This window comes from Mirounga leonina, unplaced genomic scaffold, assembly GCF_011800145.1.
Source record: "Mirounga leonina isolate KUSES-001 unplaced genomic scaffold, KU_Mleo_1.0 Mir_178, whole genome shotgun sequence".
In the NCBI taxonomy this organism is placed as follows: Eukaryota; Metazoa; Chordata; class Mammalia; order Carnivora; family Phocidae; genus Mirounga; species Mirounga leonina.
The window spans coordinates 23420590-23441486 of NW_023270464.1; the positions used below are offsets into that span (position 1 = coordinate 23420590).

General features: G+C 50.4%; 2 protein-coding genes across 2 annotated transcripts; both read left to right on the top strand.

Annotated features, from left to right (window-relative positions):
- Positions 1-2586: 2586 nt before the first annotated feature.
- LOC118023067 (tubulin polyglutamylase TTLL13P-like) lies at positions 2587-13987 on the top strand. The gene is made up of 15 exons (XM_035024157.1): positions 2587-2805; positions 3511-3781; positions 4115-4155; positions 4876-4994; positions 6883-7013; positions 7256-7412; positions 7812-7955; positions 8307-8392; positions 8673-8904; positions 9373-9557; positions 11341-11526; positions 11826-12006; positions 12310-12489; positions 13066-13384; positions 13731-13987. Exons 2-15 carry the CDS (start codon positions 3522-3524, stop codon positions 13985-13987), a joined length of 2478 nt encoding a protein of 825 aa, XP_034880048.1. The 5' UTR covers positions 2587-2805; positions 3511-3521.
- A 710-nt stretch (positions 13988-14697) lies between these two features.
- On the top strand, positions 14698-20630 carry NGRN (neugrin, neurite outgrowth associated). The gene is made up of 3 exons (XM_035024156.1): positions 14698-14904; positions 15311-15421; positions 19530-20630. The coding sequence occupies exons 1-3, from the start codon at positions 14741-14743 to the stop codon at positions 20137-20139; spliced, it is 885 nt and encodes a 294-aa protein (XP_034880047.1). The 5' UTR covers positions 14698-14740; the 3' UTR covers positions 20140-20630.
- The last annotated feature ends 267 nt before the right edge of the window (positions 20631-20897 follow it).

The window sequence follows — 20897 nt, forward strand, 5'->3', positions numbered from 1 at the left end:
AAAACAAACAAAAAAAAGAGAATGCACAAGAGTTACATACCCTGTGGTTCCTGGGTGGCTAAGTCAGTTGAGCGTTTGCCTTCGGCTCAGGTCGTGATCCTGGGCTCCTGGGATTGAGCCCTGCATCGAGCTCCCTGCTCAGTGGGGAGCCTGCTTCTCCCTCTCCCTCTGCCCCTCCCTCTGCTCCTGTGTGTGTGCTCGCCGTCTCGCTCATAAATAAATAAAAATATTTAAAAAAGAGTTACGTATTCCTGACTTTATATATAGACTTTTCATATCAAGTCTTGACAAATAGTTCAAGTGCCTCTGGCATTGTGCCCCCACTTCTGCCCTCTCCTCTCTGCATGTTCTCCCCTCGCCTGCCTCCAATGACCGTTCTTCATCCCTCCCCTCCATTCGGTCTTGCTCCCGCATAGGCCCTTCTTCGAGCACCTTCCCCCCTGCCTGGCCAACCTTGAATTTCCCTCCAGCCCCCAGCACTGAGTTGAGTGTTCCTCCTGTACATCATCTCGTGTGAAAAAGGCATCTTCACGACTTGAATACGGCCATTTACCAAGAACAAGCTGGCAGAGCAGAGGTCTGGCAACTCGTCTGAGGCCAGACAGCTCACAAGTGCTGGGGTCAGGACCGCAGCCCCGGTGGTCAGCGGCCAGAAGCTGGCTCTGCACTGGTGACTGCCTCTCTAGACAACAGCCCCCATAGTAGTGGTGGTGTCCTTAACAGGTGACAGGCGCTGAGCTGAGGGTCAGGTCCCTGGGTAGCTGGCTTTCTCTGTCCAGGCCTTGTCTGAAGTTTTTATATAGAATTTTAGGGTTGTATATCCCAGAAGATGTTATAAAGTCTCACTGGGTTAAGGCAGAATATGTACCATGAAAAAAAAAAGTTCATTAAAAAAAAAGTTTAGGGGCGCCTGGGTGGCTCCGTCGTTAAGCGTCTGCCTTCGGCTCAGGTCGTGATCCCAGGGTCCTGGGATCGAGTCCCACATCGGGCTCCCTGCTCCGCGGGAAGCCTGCTTCTCCCTCTCCCGCTCCCCCTGCTTGTGTTCCCTCTCCTGCTGTGTCTCTCTCTGTGTCAAATAAATAAATAAAATCTTTTTAAAAAAAAAGTTTAACATTTACATTTAAATATATATTTGACATTTAAATTCCTATAAAACATTTGGGGTCAACTTCCTCTTTTGGGCACATCGCAGTAATTTTAGCTTATGCTTCTGTGAGCCTTTGCGTATACAAGCTCCAATAGCATCACTTTGTGTTGCTCGCTCAGTCTGAAGGAAGTACAGATGACCATTACAGCAAAGGGGACTTTGTGTCCCAGGTGATGAGCCCAAATACCAGGTTTTTCCCCCAGGACTGCTGTTCAGAGGAAAGCCTTCTCTGGCCAAACTAAGTTTTTCCATAAGATGGGGTGGGGGGTGTGAAATAGCTTTTCTTTATGGTGGAACTTCTCAGCTGTTTATATAGCTCATGAATTGTCAAGAAGGGAATTCAGAAGCTATTTCTAAGCTGAAGTGTGGAAAACTTAGGGGACCCTCCATACTCACCTTCCAGCACCATAGAAAGATAGGAAGGCATGACCTAGCCCAGCACCTCTCCACCTCTGCTTGCATTTTGGTAGAGGGCCCATATAACCAAGGGGTTTTGGATTTAATCTAATGGGAAACCTTGAAGAGTTTTAAATTGGGGAGTATCCAATTTGCATTAGAACGAATACTTAAGCTGTAATGGATGGGTGTAGAGGAGGGAAGAACAATCAGAGAGTCCAATGAAGAGGTTGCTGCGTGGTGGCAAATTCAGGCAAGAATTGGTGGTGGTTCAGGTCCCAGAATAGTGCCTGGAACGCTCAATACTTGTGCAAAGAATGAGAAAAAATGATAGTCCTGGAAGGCAAGGGACTCCAAAGCATTTCAAGAAGGGAGTAACAGAATATATGCTGAAGAAACAGCAAGAAAGGTATGAATCAAACAGTGCCCACGTGTTTTTAAAGGGGGGAGATGTTAAAGTGTCCTCCAGATTTAGGCACACGGGACAGTCTTAAAATGCCAAGTTGGCCTGAGTGCGGTGGTCAGAGTGTAAGGACGTCAGGAGGGGCAGGGAAGGCGACGGTGAAGGAGCGCCATGAGGAGGCCGTTCTGTTTCTCAGCGCAGCAGGGCGAGCGCTGTTCACGGCTGTCCCTCCCGAGCGCCCAGCGTGTTCAACGCGGGTCACAAACACGGAAGGCAGGCAAGCCCGTGTTTGTCCCCAACGCAGACTTGGCCAAATTCCGGGCCCGGCCCGCGCGATGGACATAGGCTGCGGTGAGACGTGTGCGAAGCGGCGCGAACGCGGAGGGACTACAGGTCCCGGCCGATGCACCCCGAGAGCCGCCGCAGAGGCGCGGCCCCGACCGCGACGCCACCACCCCCGGGGCAGGCGTTTCCGCCCGCGCGCAAGATGGCCTCGGCCCGCGCCCAAGTGGGTGTGGCTCCGGGAAGGCCCCGCCCCCAGAACGCTTCTCCAATGGGGGCCGCCCTCGTGTCCATGGCGACGGCGGCGGCGGCGGCGGCTGCTGGCTTGCTCAAGGAGGCGCCGCCGCCGCCGGGATCTCCGAGCTAGGAGCGAACCCCGGAAGGGGGGGAGCGGGCTCCCCCTCGCGATCGGCGGGGACAGCCAGTCCTGTGGAACGAGGAGGCGGTCCCGGAGGCCCAGCGACGCCCGGGAAGGAGCAGGAGCCGGGCGAAGGGCGGACATGAGCGACCACCTGAGACCAGCCTCGGACCGCTAGGGGCGGACCCAGCAGCCCCTCCCCTCTCCTCGGAATCTCGGGTGGGCAGTGCCCGCCAGGGGCTCCCCCTCTGCCGGCAGAGCCCAAGGGGCCTTAGCCAGCAAGTGCCAGTGTGTACACATGGAGAAACTGAGTCATGGGACAGGGAAAGGGCCGGCTTAGGGGACCTTTGGTCTCCAGCTCTATTTTAAAATCGAAGGTCCCCCCAGAGCCCAGCCATCCCCCTTCCCATTCAGGAATAAAAAAGCCATGGTCATGGTGCCTGCCAGCTCTGTCCAGCTTCTACGTGCACCCCAGCGTGTTGTATGGTGATCTTGGATGATCAGGGATTGTCGGGGAATCCAACATTTTTTTTTTTTAAGATTTTATTTATTTGCGAGAGAGAGAATGAGAGACAGCATGAGAGGGAGGAGGGTCAGAGGGAGAAGCAGACTCTCCACTGAGCAGGGAGCCCGATGCGGGACTCGATCCCGGGACTCCGGGATCATGACCTGAGCCGAAGGCAGTCGCTTAACCGACTGAGCCACCCAGGCGCCCGAATCCAACATTTCATAGGCATTCCCCGGCCCACGTTACCTACTTGGAAACCATCCCATTCTGCAGCGGGATTGTTCTGTTCTGAGGGGGCAGCAACGTTCCCCTATAACACCATGAAGGAGGTCCTTTGCACGGACTCCTGCAGGCCTTCCTGGGCCTGGAGGAAGGAAGCTCTGATACATATTTCACTCTCACCCCTCTCTCCTCAGAACCTAAGAGGATGGAGCCAAATACCTGTAAGACCAGCGAATCGGAGGAAGACTACGTTGAGGAAGAGGAATCCGAGGAGGAGTGTGTTCAAGGGGAAGCTACCATCCCTTCTGACTCTCCTCAGCAGGAACTCTCAAAGGCTGACTATAAGGAATTTGGGGATGGAGTTCCCTTATCTATTGTAGCCAAGAAAATTCCAAAGGAAATCATAGCCCCAGCTGACTCAGATGACTTAGACGTTGGCAGGAGAAAGAGAAGGCGGAAACGCAGGTAACAGACAGGTGCCTGGGCCCCCTCACCTGCCTGGCTCCAGAAGAGAGTCACCCCTTGGCCTCCCTTCAGCAGTTGGGGGGGGTCTTCCCTTTAATCTGCAAAAGAGGACAGGGAATACAGGAACATCATTAACCTTTTGGTAGTACAAAAACACAAAATTCTGAACCATTTGAGCTGGCTTGGTTTGCATTTTCCGCACATTTCTATCATCCTGGTCTTTAAGTGGCTTTCAGAGAAAATGAATTGCATTGTAGATGTGTCGGGTGCCTCGCAGCCCAGGGTCTGTCCTTTATCCCACTCTGCCTGATTTCCATTATTCCTCCATTCCAGACCCCTGGCCATCAACCTGACCAACTGCAAGTATGAGAGCGGTAAGCACCCAGCTCACTCACACACCACTGCGCGTAAGAGGGCACATGCAGGTTTTGCTGTGGGGATGGTCCCGCAGTCAGGCTCCCAGCCCCTGCATCTTGTTGGGCTGGCCTATAACTGAGCTACTAGCAGCTGAGTTACCACTGTTCCACTTAGTCTTAGTGGTAGGGTGGAAATCCCCCAGTTAGCTAGCAAGAAAAAAAAGTGACTGAAGGTCACCATTGCCCTGCCCTTCCCAGATTTTACCAGAATTGAGATGAGAACAGGTCAATACGGGTTTTTTTCAAGGAAGCCCTTGAGGGGGCTTCAGGAATTAAAAGAAAAAAATGACCAGCTAGATCATTTATCTTTTCGTCTCCTCCTGTGCCCACTGCCATCACCACGGGGCCGCCACGGGGCCACCCAGTGTGGGAGGTGCCAGTGTGACCCCTCCGGAGGGTCGGCTCTGCAGGTCAGAAACCATCCCAATTGAGAGACAGAGGACTGACAGGAGCAGGGAGCCAGGCTCTAGTTTTCTCTGTCACAGATTTTAGAAGGGCCCTGACAGCCCCATGACCTTGGAATTGTCACATGGTAATTAAGCTGCTGCACTGAGGTAAGAACCACCTCCGTCTTCAGCCCACTCTCTGGTCGAGCCTCTTCCTTACCTGACCCAGCTACAATCCCAAGGCTTGCTGCCAGTGTCTCGGCTGGCCCCACTGATCTCCCTCTCTCCACAGTGCGTCGGGCAGCCCAAATGTGTGGCCTGAAGGAGGTGGGGGAGGACGAAGAATGGACTGTGTACTGGACAGACTGCTCTGTCTCACTGGAACGAGTCATGGACATGAAGAGGTTTCAGGTACAACCTCTGGACCCAAGAGCCTAATGAGAGCCAATGAGTCCTCCTGTCCTTCTGCTTGGGCCCCTGCGGCAGCCACCCTCTGTGGCTGTCCCCCTGGGCAGAGCAGGAAAGGCCACGGCCAGGGCTTCTGCTCCCCTGGAAAAATCCTCCTCTTGGGTTTCTGGAACTTCTATTACAGGAAGGAAGTTTCTGCTGGGCACCGTTTGCCTGAAGGCATCTGTGCCCAGCTGGCCCCCTTCAGGGCAGGTGAGCCCACCTAAGGGGAAAGCTGGAAGGGAGCTTCGGTGCTAACAGCCGGGCCGGGAGAGTGATCCAGCTCCTAAGCAGCTTAGCCTAGCAGCCGCATCCCATTGAGAGTCAGTGTGGGGTTCTGCACGGCAGCAAGAAAGTCAGGAAGGATGGGTCCTCAAAAAGAATATAACCTCTTCATGGCATTTTTGTTATCCTCTAATTGAGTCTTTTTTTTTTTTAAGATTTTATTTTTAAGTTAGTCCCTATACTCAACATGGGGCTTGAAATCAGAACCTGGAGATCAAGAGTCACACACTCCACCGACTGACGGAGCCAGACCTCTAAACAGGTCTTTGTGGTGGTTAGCAACACAAGAATGTAAAAAGGTCTGCAGCCTTAGTTTGAGGGGAAGCCAGGAAGGGAATTGAGGAGACTGTAACTTGTCCTACAACAAGTCATGGGAGAAGAGCCCAAGAGAGTGACAGAGAGTGAGCTCGAAGTGCTTGAGAAGCCCCAAGGAAGGGACACGCAGGGAGCAGTTGGAAGATGAGCAAGATAATAATTAACAGCATTCCTTGACGATGTACTGAATGTCAGTCACTGTATTAAGTGCTTTTACACTCTTACCTCATTAAATCCTCAAAAACAACCCTGAGTGGCAGATACCCTTTTGTTAAGAGGACACCAAGTTTCAGAAACACTAATTTTCTGCAGCTAGCAAGTGGTAAAGCCCGTGAGACAGCCCAGAACCAACGCGAGATATTGCCTCCCGGCACTGGGGTTCCAATGGGCACCCTGGCATCGTCATATCCGGGGGCGGGGAGGGGTTGTAGCAGGGCATTCCTGGGACTGCTTCTCAACTTCCTTTGCTCTTTTAGAAAATGGTTTCTCATTTGCTTGTGCTCCCATGCACCAATTATTCTTATAGGACGAGCCTCCGGTGGTCTGGGGGGATGTTATAAGGTGGCTAGAAGGCCCAAAGTCCTGGCAAATCCTTCTTGCTGCCCCTCATTTCCTGACCTCAGGGTGGACGTGTGTTTTGGGAGAGGCCAAGGAGGAGGTTCTCACTTGCCTTAGGGAACCTTCCTTTTCTCCCTTAGGGTATTGGGTACAGTGTTTACCCCCATTGTGACTTTTTTTTTTTTTTAGGATTTTATTTATTTGAGAGAGAGAGAACACAAGCAGGGGGGAGGAGCAGAGGGAGAGGGAGAAGCATTGGGTTCTGTGCTGAGTGGGGAGCCCAAGGTGGGGCTCGATCGCAGGACCCTGAGATCATGACCTGAACTGAAGCCAGACGCTTAACCAACTGAGCCATCCAGGCACCACCCCCTTTTTTTGAGAGAGAGAGAGAGCGCGCGTGTGCATGTGCTTGTGGTGGGCAGGGGGTGAGGAACAGAGGGAGAGGGAAAGAGAAAGAATCCCAAGCAGGCTCCATGCTCAGCACAGAACCCAATGAGGGGCTCGATCTCAGGACCCTGAGATCATGACCTGAGCTGAAATGCAGAGTCGGATGCCCAACCGACTGAGCCACCCAGGAGCCCCATCCACTGTGACTTCTACCTTGACCTTCCCAGTCCTCCTGGTATGCCCAAGGCCCCAGGGACTGCCGCTTACTCTGCTGGTGGGGTTAGATAACCAACTGACTCTGTTTCAGAAAATCAACCACTTCCCTGGAATGACAGAAATCTGCCGCAAAGATCTGCTGGCTCGGAACCTCAACCGCATGCAGAAACTCTATCCTACCGAGTACAACATCTTCCCCCGCACCTGGTGCCTCCCTGCAGAGTGAGTGAGCCCCTGCTCCCCAGGCTCATATCCTTGGGGAGGAAAGGTTTCACCATCTCGTTCCCTCCAGACTCTGGCCTTGTGACCTAGAAAGTCTCAAGGGATGAGAATTTCAGCTGGTCTAAGAAAAGGAGGTCTGAGACGGAGGCTCCAGGAAGTGTGGACCGGAGAGCAGAGCTCCACAGGGCCTGGCTCAGCTGTGATGCACAGAAGCCTTCTGACCAGCCTCTCTCTGCATGTAGCTTTGGGGACTTCCAGTCCTATGGTCGTCAGCGAAAAAGCCGCACTTACATCTGCAAGCCAGACAGTGGCTGCCAGGGACGGGGCATCTTCCTCACCCGAAATCCCCGGGAGATCAAGCCAGGAGAGCATATGATCTGCCAGCAATACATCTCCAAGGTGAAGGGTGCCTCGGAACCACCGGGGCCCTCCCTGAGCCCTGGGGCGCCTCGTCTCTCCCCGTGCCAGAGAGGAAGCCAGCCTACCCTTCGGCTCCTACCCTTCCTGCTGTTTCCCCTTAACTTGGAGGCAGTCCAGAGCCATGGTTCAGAGCCAGCCTGTCTGGGTCTGAATCTGAGTTTTCCCACTTCTTAGATGTGTGATCTTGGGCAATGTCTTATTCTTTCTGTGCCTTAGTTTCTTCATTTGTTGAATGGGAATAATAGCAGTAACTACTTTATGCTTCATATGGTTACTATGGAAATTAAATGAGTTATAATTTCAAACACTTACAACAGCGCATGGGATAGAACAAGCACTTCAAAGGTACTCTTCCCTGGCGGGTTTGCACACTTTCAGCCCTTCCTCATTGACGGTTTCAAGTTTGATATGCGAATCTATGTCCTGATCACGTCCTGTGACCCTCTTCGGATCTTCATGTATGAGGAGGGCCTGGCCCGCTTTGCCACTATGCCCTACATGGAGCCCAGCCACGGCAACCTGGTAAGGGGCCGGCTAGCAGTCCTGGGGGGCAGGGCGGCGACCTCTTCCTGTGAGCACAGAGGTTCTGTGGAGAAACCAAGTAGAGAGGCTTATCATTGTCATCCGTGAACTGGGAACGAACCAGTGAGCACCCTGGCACCTGGCGGGGAGGAGAGCATTTGGTGGGTGGTGACTGCTGCAAGGTCCTCCTTGGAGGAGCCTGGCCTACATCCTTCCCCGGGAGCTTATGGGACAGTTCTTAGGTGAAGAGGGACAGGAGATGAGCCATCCTGGGTAATAAAAAGGCAACGAAGGGCTGGAGTGGGGTGCTACAGGGAAGCAGTCTGAGCCACAGGGCCACTCTCTTCCCAGGATGACGTCTGCATGCACCTGACCAACTATGCTATCAACAAACACAATGAGAATTTTGTCCGAGATGATGCTGCGGGCAGTAAGAGGTACTCCCTCTCTGATTGCTCTTTAGTCCTACAGTCTCAGCAGCCCATGAAACTGAGCTGGCTCTTGGGAGGCCATTTGCTCAGGAAAACCATCTTTACAGACCCCTGTCTTGTGCCTGACCTCTAAGTGCAGCGCTCCCCCCCCCCCACCATAAGTAAGCCCCACTTCAAGCTCTCACGTAGGCACCCGGAAGTAGGATTAGTGGTAGGGACACTCCTGTCTATGGCCCAGACCCACTGGTGTAGAAATGTGTCCTCCTCTGAGCACTGGGCCTCGCAGGAAGCTGTCAACGCTCAACGCCTGGCTGCGAGAACACGGCTACGACCCCCGAGAACTGTGGAGGGACATCGAGGACATCATCATCAAAACCATCATCTCAGCCCATTCTGTTCTTCGCCACAACTACCGAACGTGTTTTCCCCAATATCTGACTGGAGGTACATGTGCCTGTTTTGAGATCCTTGGTTTTGACATCTTGCTGGACCACAAGCTGAAGCCCTGGCTGCTGGAGGTGAGGAATGTCTTTTGGGCTTTGCCAAACCAAGGTCCAGAGGCCGCCCTGAACAGGATGCCTGGGGTAGGAGTGCACTCAGTTGGTGGAACACAGAATGGGGGACGTGGTGGCACTGGGTGGGGATGAACCGGCAGAAGGTGTAAGATCATCTCTCTGCTTTCCACCTGCTGAGTCAAATCTTAGTGGTCTCTGGCCTCCACCATAGGAATCCAGGATTTAGATCCCAAGTGTTCGTCATGTAATCTTTGTCTTTAGGGACACTGTATCTATAGAATCAGGCTGTCTACTTTGCTCCCATCAGCCTGTGTATTGGAGGGATCTCTGTGGCAGAGTCCTGTGGCCTTGGAAGTCAGAAACACCCAGCCCCCTTGGGATGTCTTGACTAGAGCCTCCAGTCAGGCCTGCAAGAGACCACACCTGCTTGGGTGGTCTAGGAACGGGGTGGATAATGACTCCTCCTGGCAGGTAAACCACTCTCCAAGCTTCACCACCGACTCCCGCCTTGATCGAGAAGTGAAAGATACCCTTCTCTGTGATGCCATGACCCTTGTCAACCTCCGTGGCTGTGACAAAAGGAAGGTGATGGAGGAGGACAAGCGGCGAGTCAAGGAGAGGCTTTTCCAGTGCCACCAGCAGCCACGAGAAGCCAGGTGCTCCAGGTGTCTGAGCTGTCTTGTTAGCACTGGCCTGGGCGGAAGAGTGCTACTTTAGGTGGTGAAAGTGGTCTGGGGCTGATTAGCTATAAAGAATAACTTCTTCTGCATAGATAATATATTACCTATCATAGACAATATGTCCAAAATTCAAAAGATACTGTGAATAATCTCTTAACTCTTCTCCAGCTACTGTATCCCCCCCTGGAGGAGCTAATCTATGTTCCTAGGGTCACATGTATACTTTCACAAACATTTAATGCATACATACCTACGCATATACATATATATTTATACAGATTGTTCTTCTCCCTTTACCCAGGCAATAGTGTAACTTTCACACTCTCTGTACCATGCTTAGCAGTGTCGTTTGGAGCTATTTCATATTAGCGCATAAGGAGCTTTATGCAGTTTGACGAGCTGTTTGTTCTTGCTTTTGTTTTTTTAACAAAGCTCCTCTAGAAAGTTTGTAATAATGAAACAGAAAACAGTTTAGTCATTCAATAATAAGGGATTGTTGAAATCAGTCTTTCTCACCCACTGTTGCTTTCATTATAAGATGGGTTACAAACATGGTGATTTGTTGCCAATACTAAATTATAATGTTAATAATACGTACAAGTGAGTTGGAGTAGATTTAGAATTATTCCCATAACAACATTGCTCTTCGCCACCTGCATTGCACTATGCAGGGCCAGTGTGTATTTGATTTGTCATGATTTCCTGAGGGCCTAGCACACAGTAGGCAGTCAAATGTGTGAAGGGAGGGGAAGTATAACTGTAAATACGCTGACTATTCCCACAGTGGGACTGCACACGTGACTGTATGAATCATGTCCTTCAGCGGGGGAAAAGGGCTGAAAATTACTGGACTTAACAAACATACAGGGGCGCCCTGTATGTTTGTTTAATAAGTCCAATAGTTAAATTGGCTTCCTAGTATTCAAGTGATTCTATGAGTGTATGTGATTCTTGTTCTCGGGATTGTGAGTTCGAACTTCACATTGGGTGTAGAGATTACTTAAAAATAAGATCTTTAAAAAAATTAAAAATAGGGGCGCCTGGGTGGCTCAGTCGTTAGGCGTCTGCCTTCAGCTCAGGTCATGATCCCAGAGTCCTGGGATCGAGCCCCGCATTGGGCTCCCAGCTCTGCGGGAAGCCTGCTTCTCCCTCTCCCACTCCCCCTGCTTGTGTTCCCTCTCTCGCTGTGTCTCTGTCAGATAAATAAATAAAATCTTAAAAAATAAATAAATAAAAGTACAATCATAGAATCACTTGAATACTGGAAAGCCATTTTAAAATATTGTTGTATGATCCCATTTTTGTCTGAAACAAGAAAGGAAGGAAGGAATAAAGAAAGAGCAAATTAGTTAGTAGCAAAGCTAGGATTCAGACTTGGGGGTCCTGCCCCTGAGTCCATGCTCATAACCAATATACTAACTGCACAGTAAGATTATGGGAGGTTTGATCTTCTTTTTGCGCTTCTGCTTTTTCTGTAATTAACATAGATTATAATCAGAAACGTAAAAGATTGTGATAACTTGGAGTACTAGCTTATGACGGGACCCCTTTGCACTTAAGATGAAAACCCGATTTCTGGAAGTCAAGCCTCTTATTTCCATGGCTACGCACAGGTGGGACTGGCCAGATGGCCTTGGCAGCTTTCCCTACATGGGAAAGGCCATGAAGCTAGCAGATCCTCAAAGCCTTGGCCAGCCTTCCTTTCTTCACTGAACGTTCTCACAATCCTCCTGACTCACTCTGAGCTTGGTTTCCATAGGCGAGAACAAATTGAGTCGTCCCACGCAGCAATACTGGACCAGGAGCGCTATGAGGATTCCCACCTCGGGGGGTACCGGCGGATCTACCCTGGGCCTGACACGGAGAAGTACACGCCTTTCTTCAAGCACAATGGCTCCCTTTTCCAGGAGACTGCTGCTTCCAAGGCCAGAGAGGAGTGTGCCAGGTACTTTGCCTTTCATTCTCCTCTGTCCACTTGGGTGGGGCATATCCTGAAGCTGAACTGCTCCCCAGCAGGGTAGAGAGGAAGCCAGACACTTGAGCAAAGGGGAATGGAGTCATACATCCTATCAGACTCTTAGTGACTCCATTTCCACTTAGGAGGTTTCCCATCTTCCCCCTCATTCTTCTCCCGTCAGTGCTCCCAACAGATCATAATTCCACACTCTCCCATCCCCACTTTCCCTCACCCTGCTTCTCCCCAACACAACTTCTCCAGCATCTGAAGCTGCTGTGTCTTGTCAGGCAGCAACTGGAAGAGATCCGCCTTAAGCAGGAACAGCAGGAGACCTCAGGCAGTAAGAGGCGAAAGGAAAACAGGGACCAGAACCAGGGCGAATCAGCAGGGGAGAAGAGCCGATCCAGGGCCGGGCTCCGGGGACTTTCCACCCACTTGGCTTACAGGAACCGGACCCAGGAGAAAGAGGTGTCAGGGGTTTGGGAGCTCTTGCCTTTCTGCAGGAAATGGGTTGGGACTCCTAGAGAAGGGAATCTTTGCTGTCCTCTCCTCCTCTTGTAAAAGAGAGAGAGGAGTTCCTAATGAATACACTGGATCTGGCCTGGTGGACCAGGAGGTGAGAGAGAGAACGATAGCAAAGAGAACCTTCCGCTAGGGTCAGGGAAGGGATGGGAGGGTGGGTAGAGTGGGCAGGAGTCCCGCAGCCATCCCCGTTGATGGTGTGGGGCTCACCCTTGGAGATCTTGCATTCATCTCTCATGTATCTCATAGCTACTACCAGTACACCTGGATACCAGGCATCCTCAGGAAATTGTGGAAGAGGAGGAGCTGGAGCGAGTGAAGGCCCTGCTACAAAGGGAGAATCTCATCCGAAGCCTCGGTATTGTAGAGCAGCTCACGCGCATGCTGCACCCCAGCCACCAGGGCCAGAAAAAACTTCATGAGTATCGGGTGAGGGTCCGTCCGCAGCCTCTCACAGAGCAAGGGAGGAAAGGCTGCAGCAGCACGTGGTGGTGGTCACAGCGCTGGCCGCTAATGTGATGGTACCTGGCGCGGAGCCTGGGAAAGCAGAGTATGCTGGGTGTTGGGAGAGGGTCTCTGGGTTCCTTTTGCACTTGTTCCCAAGCTCCCTTGTTGATAGTAATGACATCTGGCAAAGTGCAGCTCCCAACCTTCTCCTAAGAGACCTGTTCCCTATATTCCAGCCTTGCAATAACCCCAAACTCATGATTGACAAAGAACAAGGCCACCACCCTCGGTGGCTTCTGTGGAATCTCTCCCTAGCACTGCCAGTGCCATGGCTCTAATGGGTGATAAGTAAACGGACTTGGGCCAACAGAACAGCTGCCGCATTCACTATTCCCTGGGCTAGTAGCAGGCCTGTTGGGTCCTCAGTTTTTGCTGAGCTCCAAAGGAGTTAACAGGTTAAATAGTGGCCACAGCCTAGATGTTTCAGTTACCTGTTTTCTCACACCGTTCCATCCAGCCTCACAAGAAATGTGGTAAGGGGCTGCTCTTCTCCTCTAGCCTAGATTTCACCAGGACGGGCTGGGCAGTCAAGAACTGCAATCTGGGAGTCTGGTCCCATTGGTCCTCCTGAGAAGGGCTGCCAAAGAGCAGGGCCGCCCTCATTTCCTGCATCCAGTTCGGGCCCACAAATTGATCCCCAGGATCTTAGGGCCACTGCCAACCATGAATGCTGCAATTCCACATCATTCCTGGTGCCACCTACAGCCCAAGAACTTCAACTGGATAGGAGATCCAGCAGCCATCGGCCCCTGTTCATTGTCAATGAAGACATCTGGAGGGCGCTCTTTTTCCAGTGCCAGAGTCAGGCTCACTAGCCGTAAGTATGCGAAACTAGCTTTGGTCACTCTGACTTGTGTAAATTCCCCCTAGCAAACATCACAGCTGGGATGTTCCCAAAACATAACATGGCACTTCCACCAGTGTGGGAATGGGATAGGTAGGTAGTGGACCCTGGTAGAAATGGCAGAATTACAGTCCCAGCACTCAACAAACATAACAGGGAAACAGACAAGTAAACACACAATTACAATACAGTGTGGTAAAGATGCTGGAGGGGAGCATGGGATGCCATTCCTCTGAGTTGGTAATTGGGCAACAGTTGGTAAAGAGGTGAGCGAATCTCCTGTGAATACCAACTCAGGGGACCCATGTTTCCACTGCAGAAGGCCCAGCCAGCAGAAGGCTAGAAGCCATAAACAGAGCCCTGGCAGGATCAGTGCCATCCTCTTTAACCCCAAAGCAGGGCTATCTTCTGCAACCAGAAGGAGTGGCAAGTGGCTCATGGACTGAATGCGCCTTGCCCCCCGCGGCAGACTCTGAACACAGAGCACCCAAGACCCGGGATCTCACTCTCTGCCCTGCCTCTGCACCCCTGACGCTAAGCACCACTGCCCTCCTTGACATCAGCCACCATAGGTAAATGCAGGATGGAAGCCCAGCACTCAACCTCTCCTGGAGAGCCCCCTCGGGTTTCCAAAGGGGCAGAGGGCCTTCAATCTTTGCTACATGAAAGACGGCCACCAAGCTTCAGTTCGAAAAGCCCTGGCCAGGAACCCTGTTTGCACAAGGCAAAACACAAAGACACCAAGAATTCGTCAATACCCTAAGATTATTTTCAGATCCGTAAAGACTGAAAGATGAAGAGGAGCCAGGGTCGGCCATGTACTCATCCCCGCCCTTCAAACCTTAGCCTGGGTTTATTGCTAGGTGATGGGTCTGAACCCCGGGTGCGGCCCGGAGCTAGAGGTCATCCTGGCGACAAGGAGCCCCTTTCCCACAGGAGCCGAGGGCCTAAGGCACGGGGCTGTCGCCATCAAAGGACCGCCGAGGGGACGCCCTTTCCGCCGCCGTGGCGGAGACAGGCCGGCCTGGGTAGCCGTTGGGGCGCAGGGGCGTATCTTGGCAAATGAATCCGTCTTTTTATTAAAGTTTATGGCGTTTTGCAGGAGCGTCCTCTACCTCATTCCGGCCCTCGCATTTCAGGCTCAAAACTCTCCACATTCGCTGCCGGGAACGGTGGGCCGCACACGGGCTCAAGCCCAGCTATCCCGCCCCCGGCCGGAAGCCGGAAGGACTCGCGGCCCTCCCTGCTTCCGGCCCGCCGGTCCACTTCCGCCCCCGCCCCCAGACTTCCGGTACTGCGTGTTTCGGGCTGCCAACGGCTGTTGTCGACATGGCGGTTACGCTGAGCCTCTTGCTGGGCGTGCGTGTACGTGCTGCTGTTGCTCGCTGTGGGTTCGCGACCCGGGGGTTGGCAGACCCCGGCTCTCTCGGCCGCGAGCCGGACCCTGATTCCGACTGGGAGCCGGAGGAGCGGGAGCTGCAGGAGGTGGAGAGGTACCGGCTCCTTCCCGGGCCCTCAGCCTGAAGTAGGGCTTCGCGCCCCTGCGCTCCAGGCCGCGCCCCCTTGGAGCCGGGCGTCGTGCCGCGACATCCGCCTTAGCCCTTGTCTCTTATCCGTTGTCAGGGGCGCAGGGGCAGGCGTGCGGCCTCTTTGGGACCACAGCTTTCTTCACCAGTGGCGTATTTCATCACCCGTTTAGAAAGTTCGGCATGCTTACGGGCTGTGTTAGGTATTAGATTTCTGGGGAGGTGTATGGAGCAGGTCTGAGCCAACACACATGGCCTGGTTGCCCTTGCAAACGAAGAGAAGAGGGCTGGGCTCTTTGTGATTCAGCCCGAGGCTCTTCAGCCACCCAGTTTGCTCCCACGCATGGCTTCTGCCATTGGTTCTCTCCCCCAGCGCCCTGAAACGACAGAAAAAAGCCGCCCGGTTCCAGAAAATTCGGAGGCAAATGGAGGCGCCGGGTGCCCCGCCCAGGACCCTGACGTGGAAAGCCATGGAACAGATCCGGTAGGACTCGTTGTAGTTGGGCTCTGCTGTGATGAGAAGTGATGGATACGGGGGCCTAGAACGTTATTTTTATACTTTACTTTTTTATCATTTTAACATTTCTAAATGACAGGTAGGATAGCATAACGAATTTCCGTAAGCTCGTCATCTAAATTTAATAGTTCTTAACATTCGGACGCAGTTGGTTCGTTTTTGCTGAAATTTTAAAAGAGTAAGCTGCAAGACATCACATCATTTAACCTCAGAATCATAGATCGTGACGTTCGTTTTTTTTGTAGTGTAAATAATATTTTATTTATTTTTAAATTTTTATTGTTAATCCCCATACATTACATCATTAGTTTTAGATGTGGTGTTCCGTGATTCATTGTTTGTGCATAACACCCAGTGCTCCATGCAGAACGTGCCCTCCTCAATACCCACCACCAGGCTAACCCATCCTCCCACCCCCCTCCCCTCTAGAACCCTCAGTTTGTTTTTCAGAGTCCATCGTCTCTCATGGTTCGTCTACCCCTCCGATTTCCCCCCGCTTCATTCTTCCCCTCCCGCTACCTTCTTCTTCTTCTTTTTTTTTTTTCTTAACATATATTGCATTATTTGTTTCAGAGGTACAGATCTGAGATTCAACAGTCTTGCACAATTCACAGCACTTACCAGAGCACATACCCTCCCCAAGATCGTGGCATTCTTAAGCGAAGGTCAGGGATGGGGGCTTCCATGGTTATGTTACGTACGTTTTTCTGAAGAGAAAATCCCTATCTTAAAAATCATAGAGATCTTTTTTTTGAGTTTTTTGGTGTTTTGAATAGACAATATATATGGTTCAAAATTAGAAAATCAGAACAGTATAATGTATACACATTGAAAAGTTTTAATCCCAGCCAGGCTCCCATGGAACTATTTTTGTGCCTTTTTCCAAGTCTCCTTATGCAAATAGGAGTATGAATATAGATTTTTATTTTCGTTTCCTTAATTACAAACAATACTGTAAATACTGTTCTACACTTTTCCTTTTTCACATATTTCTTTTTCTTTACATTTTTTTAAGATTTTATTTTCAAATTATCTGTACAGCCAATGCAGGGCTCAAACTCACAACCCTGAGATCAAGAGTCTTGTGCTCTACTGATTGAGCCAGGCAGGAGCCCGTTTTCACATATTTCATAGATCTTTCCACTTTCAGAACAGAAAGCTCTTTTTTTTGGAGAAATCATAGTAAATCATATCTTTTTTTTTTTTTTTAAGATTTTATTTATTTATTTGACAGAGAGAGAGACAGCGAGAGCAGGAACACAAGCAGGGAGAGTGGGAGAGGGAGAAGCAGGCTTCCCGCAGAGCAGGGAGCCCGATGTGGGACTCGATCCCAGGACCCTGGGATCATGACCTGAGCCGAAGGCAGACGCTTAACGACTGAGCCACCCAGGCGCCCCATAACTTTTTTTTTTAAGTAATCTCTGTGCCCAGTGTGGGGCTCAAACTCATGACCCTGAGATTAAGAGTTATATGCTTTACTGACTAAGCCAGCCAGAGGCCCCAGTAATTCATAATTTAGTTAACCAGTCTTTCATGATGTGTATTTGGGTTGTTTCCATTCACTTGCTGTCGCAAATAGTGCTCTACTGAATATACACATGATTCCACGTATCTGCCAGGTGTATTTGTTGTTTACATTCTTAGAAGTAGAGTTGCTGGGTGCAAGGGCAAATGGATTTGCATTTTGATGAATATTGCAGTTATGTGTCCTTTTCCATTCCCATCAGAATGACTCTGAAGTTGACACTTAGAAGAAAGGGGATTCTGTAGAGCAAGGAGATTTTGTGAACCTGTAGCACCTCTTTCGTGTCATCCTCCTTTCCCCTCTTGAACAGCAGCTTTTCCAAATCTTCCTGTCACCTCCCTTTCTGTGGTTAATAGATATCCTTTTACTTCAAAGAAAAAACTGACCATTAGTTAAGAGCCCTTTAAAGCTTCTTGGTCTTCCTCTTTATTTCCCGTTCTCAGTGTTTACAAACTAGGGGAAGTGGTAGCCTTTTACTTGTCTAGGACCAATCCTCTGCACTAGGTCATAGTTGTACCTAATTCCTCAGAGACCTACATCTGTGAACTTCAGGTTCTCCCTCATCCTTTTGTTCCCAGGTAGCTCTTCCTGGATGCCTGTCCTTGTTTGTTTTGTCACAACAGTGAAACCGTTGTCCACAAATCTTATCAGTGACTTCCTCACTGCTAGGCATTCCTGACACTCTAGTCTCTAGCCTTTCTGGTATTTCTGCAGCATTTGATCTTGTAGTGTGTTTTCTTGAAATTAATTCTCTTCTCCTTCGATCCAGGGTACTACTCACTTCTATTTCTAGGGCTGCTTTTCTCACTCTCCTTCCTGGGCTCCTGTCGTTCCTCCTGTATCTTAAACACTGCCATTTTTTAGAATTGTGTCCTTTGTCATTTTATCTCCACCTGTTCCATTCATGTGACTTCAACCACCCCTGTTCTTCGTTTATGGCTTCCAAGTCCGTCATCTCCAGGCCGTGTTTTTCTTCTGACCTGTATGTATTCAACCTCGCACTAGACCGTCTCTGTTTGGATGTCACACATGTTTTTCAAACCCAACATAATAAAATAGTAAACTCCGCGTAACAAAAGAAAATTTATCATTGTTCCTGTTGACTTTATTTTGCTCCTTTTTTCACTCTACCCCTGAACGGTCCCACCAATCACTCAGGCTGAAAGCCTGAGTCTCCGCCTACTTCTCCCCCCACTATTTAGTCCTTACCAAGTTCTACCGTATGGCCTTCCTATAACAGTTCTCAACTCTTCTTTTTCTGCTTTCTTTGCAACTGCCGCAGTTCAGACTGCCTGGATTACCGGGACAGCTTCTTGACCGATTTTTCCATCTGTAGTCCCGCCACTGAAAACTACCCCTGGATTGAGCTTCAAAATGAAAAGCTGCTTGGGGCATTCCACTGCTTAAAATCCTTCCTGTACCTGCATATGGTTTGCCATAGCTTGCGTGTCCCGAATTGCAATTCTTCTATTTTTGAATACACCCACTTAAAAATCCTTCCTTGGTTCACTGTTGCTTTGGGATAAACTCGACTCGTAAGCATGACATGATCTTCCTCCTGTCCTCACTGTTGGACAAGTTGAGCTGTTGCTGGCAATGGTGATGTGCTGCTCTGGCTATCATCAGTGCCTTTGCTCTCTTCTTCCTCTCCTCCCCTCTGCCAGCTTAGTACTCTTCATACTTTCAGACCAGCTGTAGGTGGACTTCTGAAGCACTTCCCGAGCCACGCCTCAGGTGTTGGGATACCTTATCCCTGGGTCTCTCCTGGGTGCTCTGACAGCGTCCTCTCCTAGGACTTATCACACTGGTGTTGTATATGTTAATATTCTGTCTCCACCACCAGATTGTATGTTCTTTTTTTTTTTTAGATTTTATTTATTTATTTGACAGAGACAAGGTGAGAGAGGGAACACAGAAGGGGGAGAGGGAGAAGCAGGCTTCCCGCCGAGCAGGGAGCCCGTTGTGGGGCTCGATCCCAGGACCCTGGGAGCATGACCTGAGCTGAAGGCAGACGTTTAATGACTGAGCCGCCCAGGCGCCCCTAGATCGTATGTTCTTTGAAAGGAAGGACAGTCTTCATGCATCTCCAGGATCTACCTGGAGCCTGGTGCACAGTGGGAGGAGTTTAGTTGACAGAAATAAAGTGACTTGGGCGCCTGGGTGGCTCAGTCGTTAAGCGTCTGCCTTCGGCTCAGGTCATGATCCCGGGGTCCTGGGATCGAGCCCCACATCGGGCTCCCTGCTCAGCGGGAAGCCTGGTCTCTCTCTCCCACTCCCCCTGCTTGTGTTCCCTCTCTCGCTGTGTCTCTCTCTGTCAAATAAAATCTTTAAAAAAAAAAAAGAAAAAGAAAGAAAGTGACTTAGGAGTGGTTGGGTGTTGCTGTCGGCTCACAGGAATGGAATACAGCCATTTAGTGGCACAAGGTAGAGGCTATATTTGCAGTTTTTCCGAGCCCTCTTCTTTTCACGTAAATATCTCTAGTATTACCAGTTAGCTACTTTGATAGCAGACTACTTCACACCTTGAAAACCTAATCCTTTTTCCCATAGGTATTTACATAAAGAATTTGCAGAGTCCTGGTCAGTTCCTAGATTAGCTGAAGGCTTTGGTGTCAGCACGGATGTGATCCGAAGGGTTTTAAAAAGCAAGTTTGTACCCACATTGGAGCAGAAGCTGAAGCAGGATCAAAAGGTCCTTAAGAAAGCTGGGCTTGCGCACTCACTCCAGCAGCTCCCCAGCTCTGGGGATACCTTAAAGTCGCTATCTGCAAGCCACTCTGGATCAGGCTCTTTGTTGCTGCAAAGGGGTGAATCCTCATTCAAAGGCTGGGGTCACAACACAGCTTTGCACGTGATAGAATCAAACACTCATGGCACAAATACACCAAGGAGACAGAAGGGAGGGAGTAAAGGAATCCAGGTCCTGGAGGAGGAGCGCTCCGTGCCTGTTGCAGCAGCTGTAGGTCATCAGCGAGAGCTGCAGAAAGACTCCACCAGTGATGGTGCGGGCAGGAGAGGAACTGACGGCTATGGATTACCAAGTGACAAGCTGGAAGATGTGAAGGCACAGGAGCCAGGAGATCAGAACTTCAGCAGCACAGTAGTCCAGAGGGGGCGAGAGTTCTTCGATAGCAATGGGAACTTCCTGTACAGAATTTGAGCTGGAGCATGGCTTATGCAGATGCCAAGTGAAGCACAGCTGGGGAGTAGATTTGGAGCTGCCTGGACTTCTGTGTATGGATTATCCACCTTGGGATAGGAGGAAATGATGAGCCTGGAATGTGGGAGGAAAGAGCTGCTCATTTGAATCTGACAAAATGCAGTGAACTTCACAGGGCAAATGTGTATGGCAGGGCAGGGTTAATGACTGGCTGGGTAGATTTCTAGCTTCCTGCAGCACTGCTCCTGGTCTGACCCACGTGGAGCTTTAGTACTCACCCTTCTTGCTTGGGCTCTCTATGTTGAAACTAGCCCATGTTGCATGTATTGTTAGGACTTTCTGTGATACCTGCAATGTATGTTTGGGGAAAAATGAAAAGTTTGCCTTCTGACCTCATTTACTTCTTAATTAATGAACATTAAGAATTCTGGAACTGCTTAGTCAATTGATTGTTTTCATTATGTGCAAAAATAAAGTAAAATGTAGCAGTTTGTGTTGATTGGTGCTCTCTGGGGTGGGAGGGTTTACCTGTGAACCTGGGGAGTGAGGGAGGGAAAGAGGCAAAGGGTCCCTTGTCCTTGAACATTAAACACTGGGAGAGAGATGGAGCCTGAGGAGTTCCCAACAAAGGGCCCTATGTAGTTCACCCTGCTTAGTAATAGATTTTGACAGTTAAAAATGGGCCTTCCCTGATCACCAGGTCTAAAGTAGGTCTTCTTTCCTTCAGTTGCTGGGGCTTTGAAAGAGATTGGAGTATG

Coding starts and splice junctions, on each gene's coding strand:
- LOC118023067 (XM_035024157.1), top strand. CDS start 3,522: ATGGAGCCAAATACCTGTAAGACCAGCGAATCGGAGGAAGACTACGTT. Junction 11,527..11,825: donor GCCAGAGAGGAGTGTGCCAG/GTACTTTGCCTT, acceptor GTGTCTTGTCAG/GCAGCAACTGGAAGAGATCC. Junction 13,385..13,730: donor CAGAGTCAGGCTCACTAGCC/GTAAGTATGCGA, acceptor TTTCCACTGCAG/AAGGCCCAGCCAGCAGAAGG.
- NGRN (XM_035024156.1), top strand. CDS start 14,741: ATGGCGGTTACGCTGAGCCTCTTGCTGGGCGTGCGTGTACGTGCTGCT. Junction 14,905..15,310: donor GAGCTGCAGGAGGTGGAGAG/GTACCGGCTCCT, acceptor TCTCTCCCCCAG/CGCCCTGAAACGACAGAAAA. Junction 15,422..19,529: donor AAAGCCATGGAACAGATCCG/GTAGGACTCGTT, acceptor TTTTTCCCATAG/GTATTTACATAAAGAATTTG.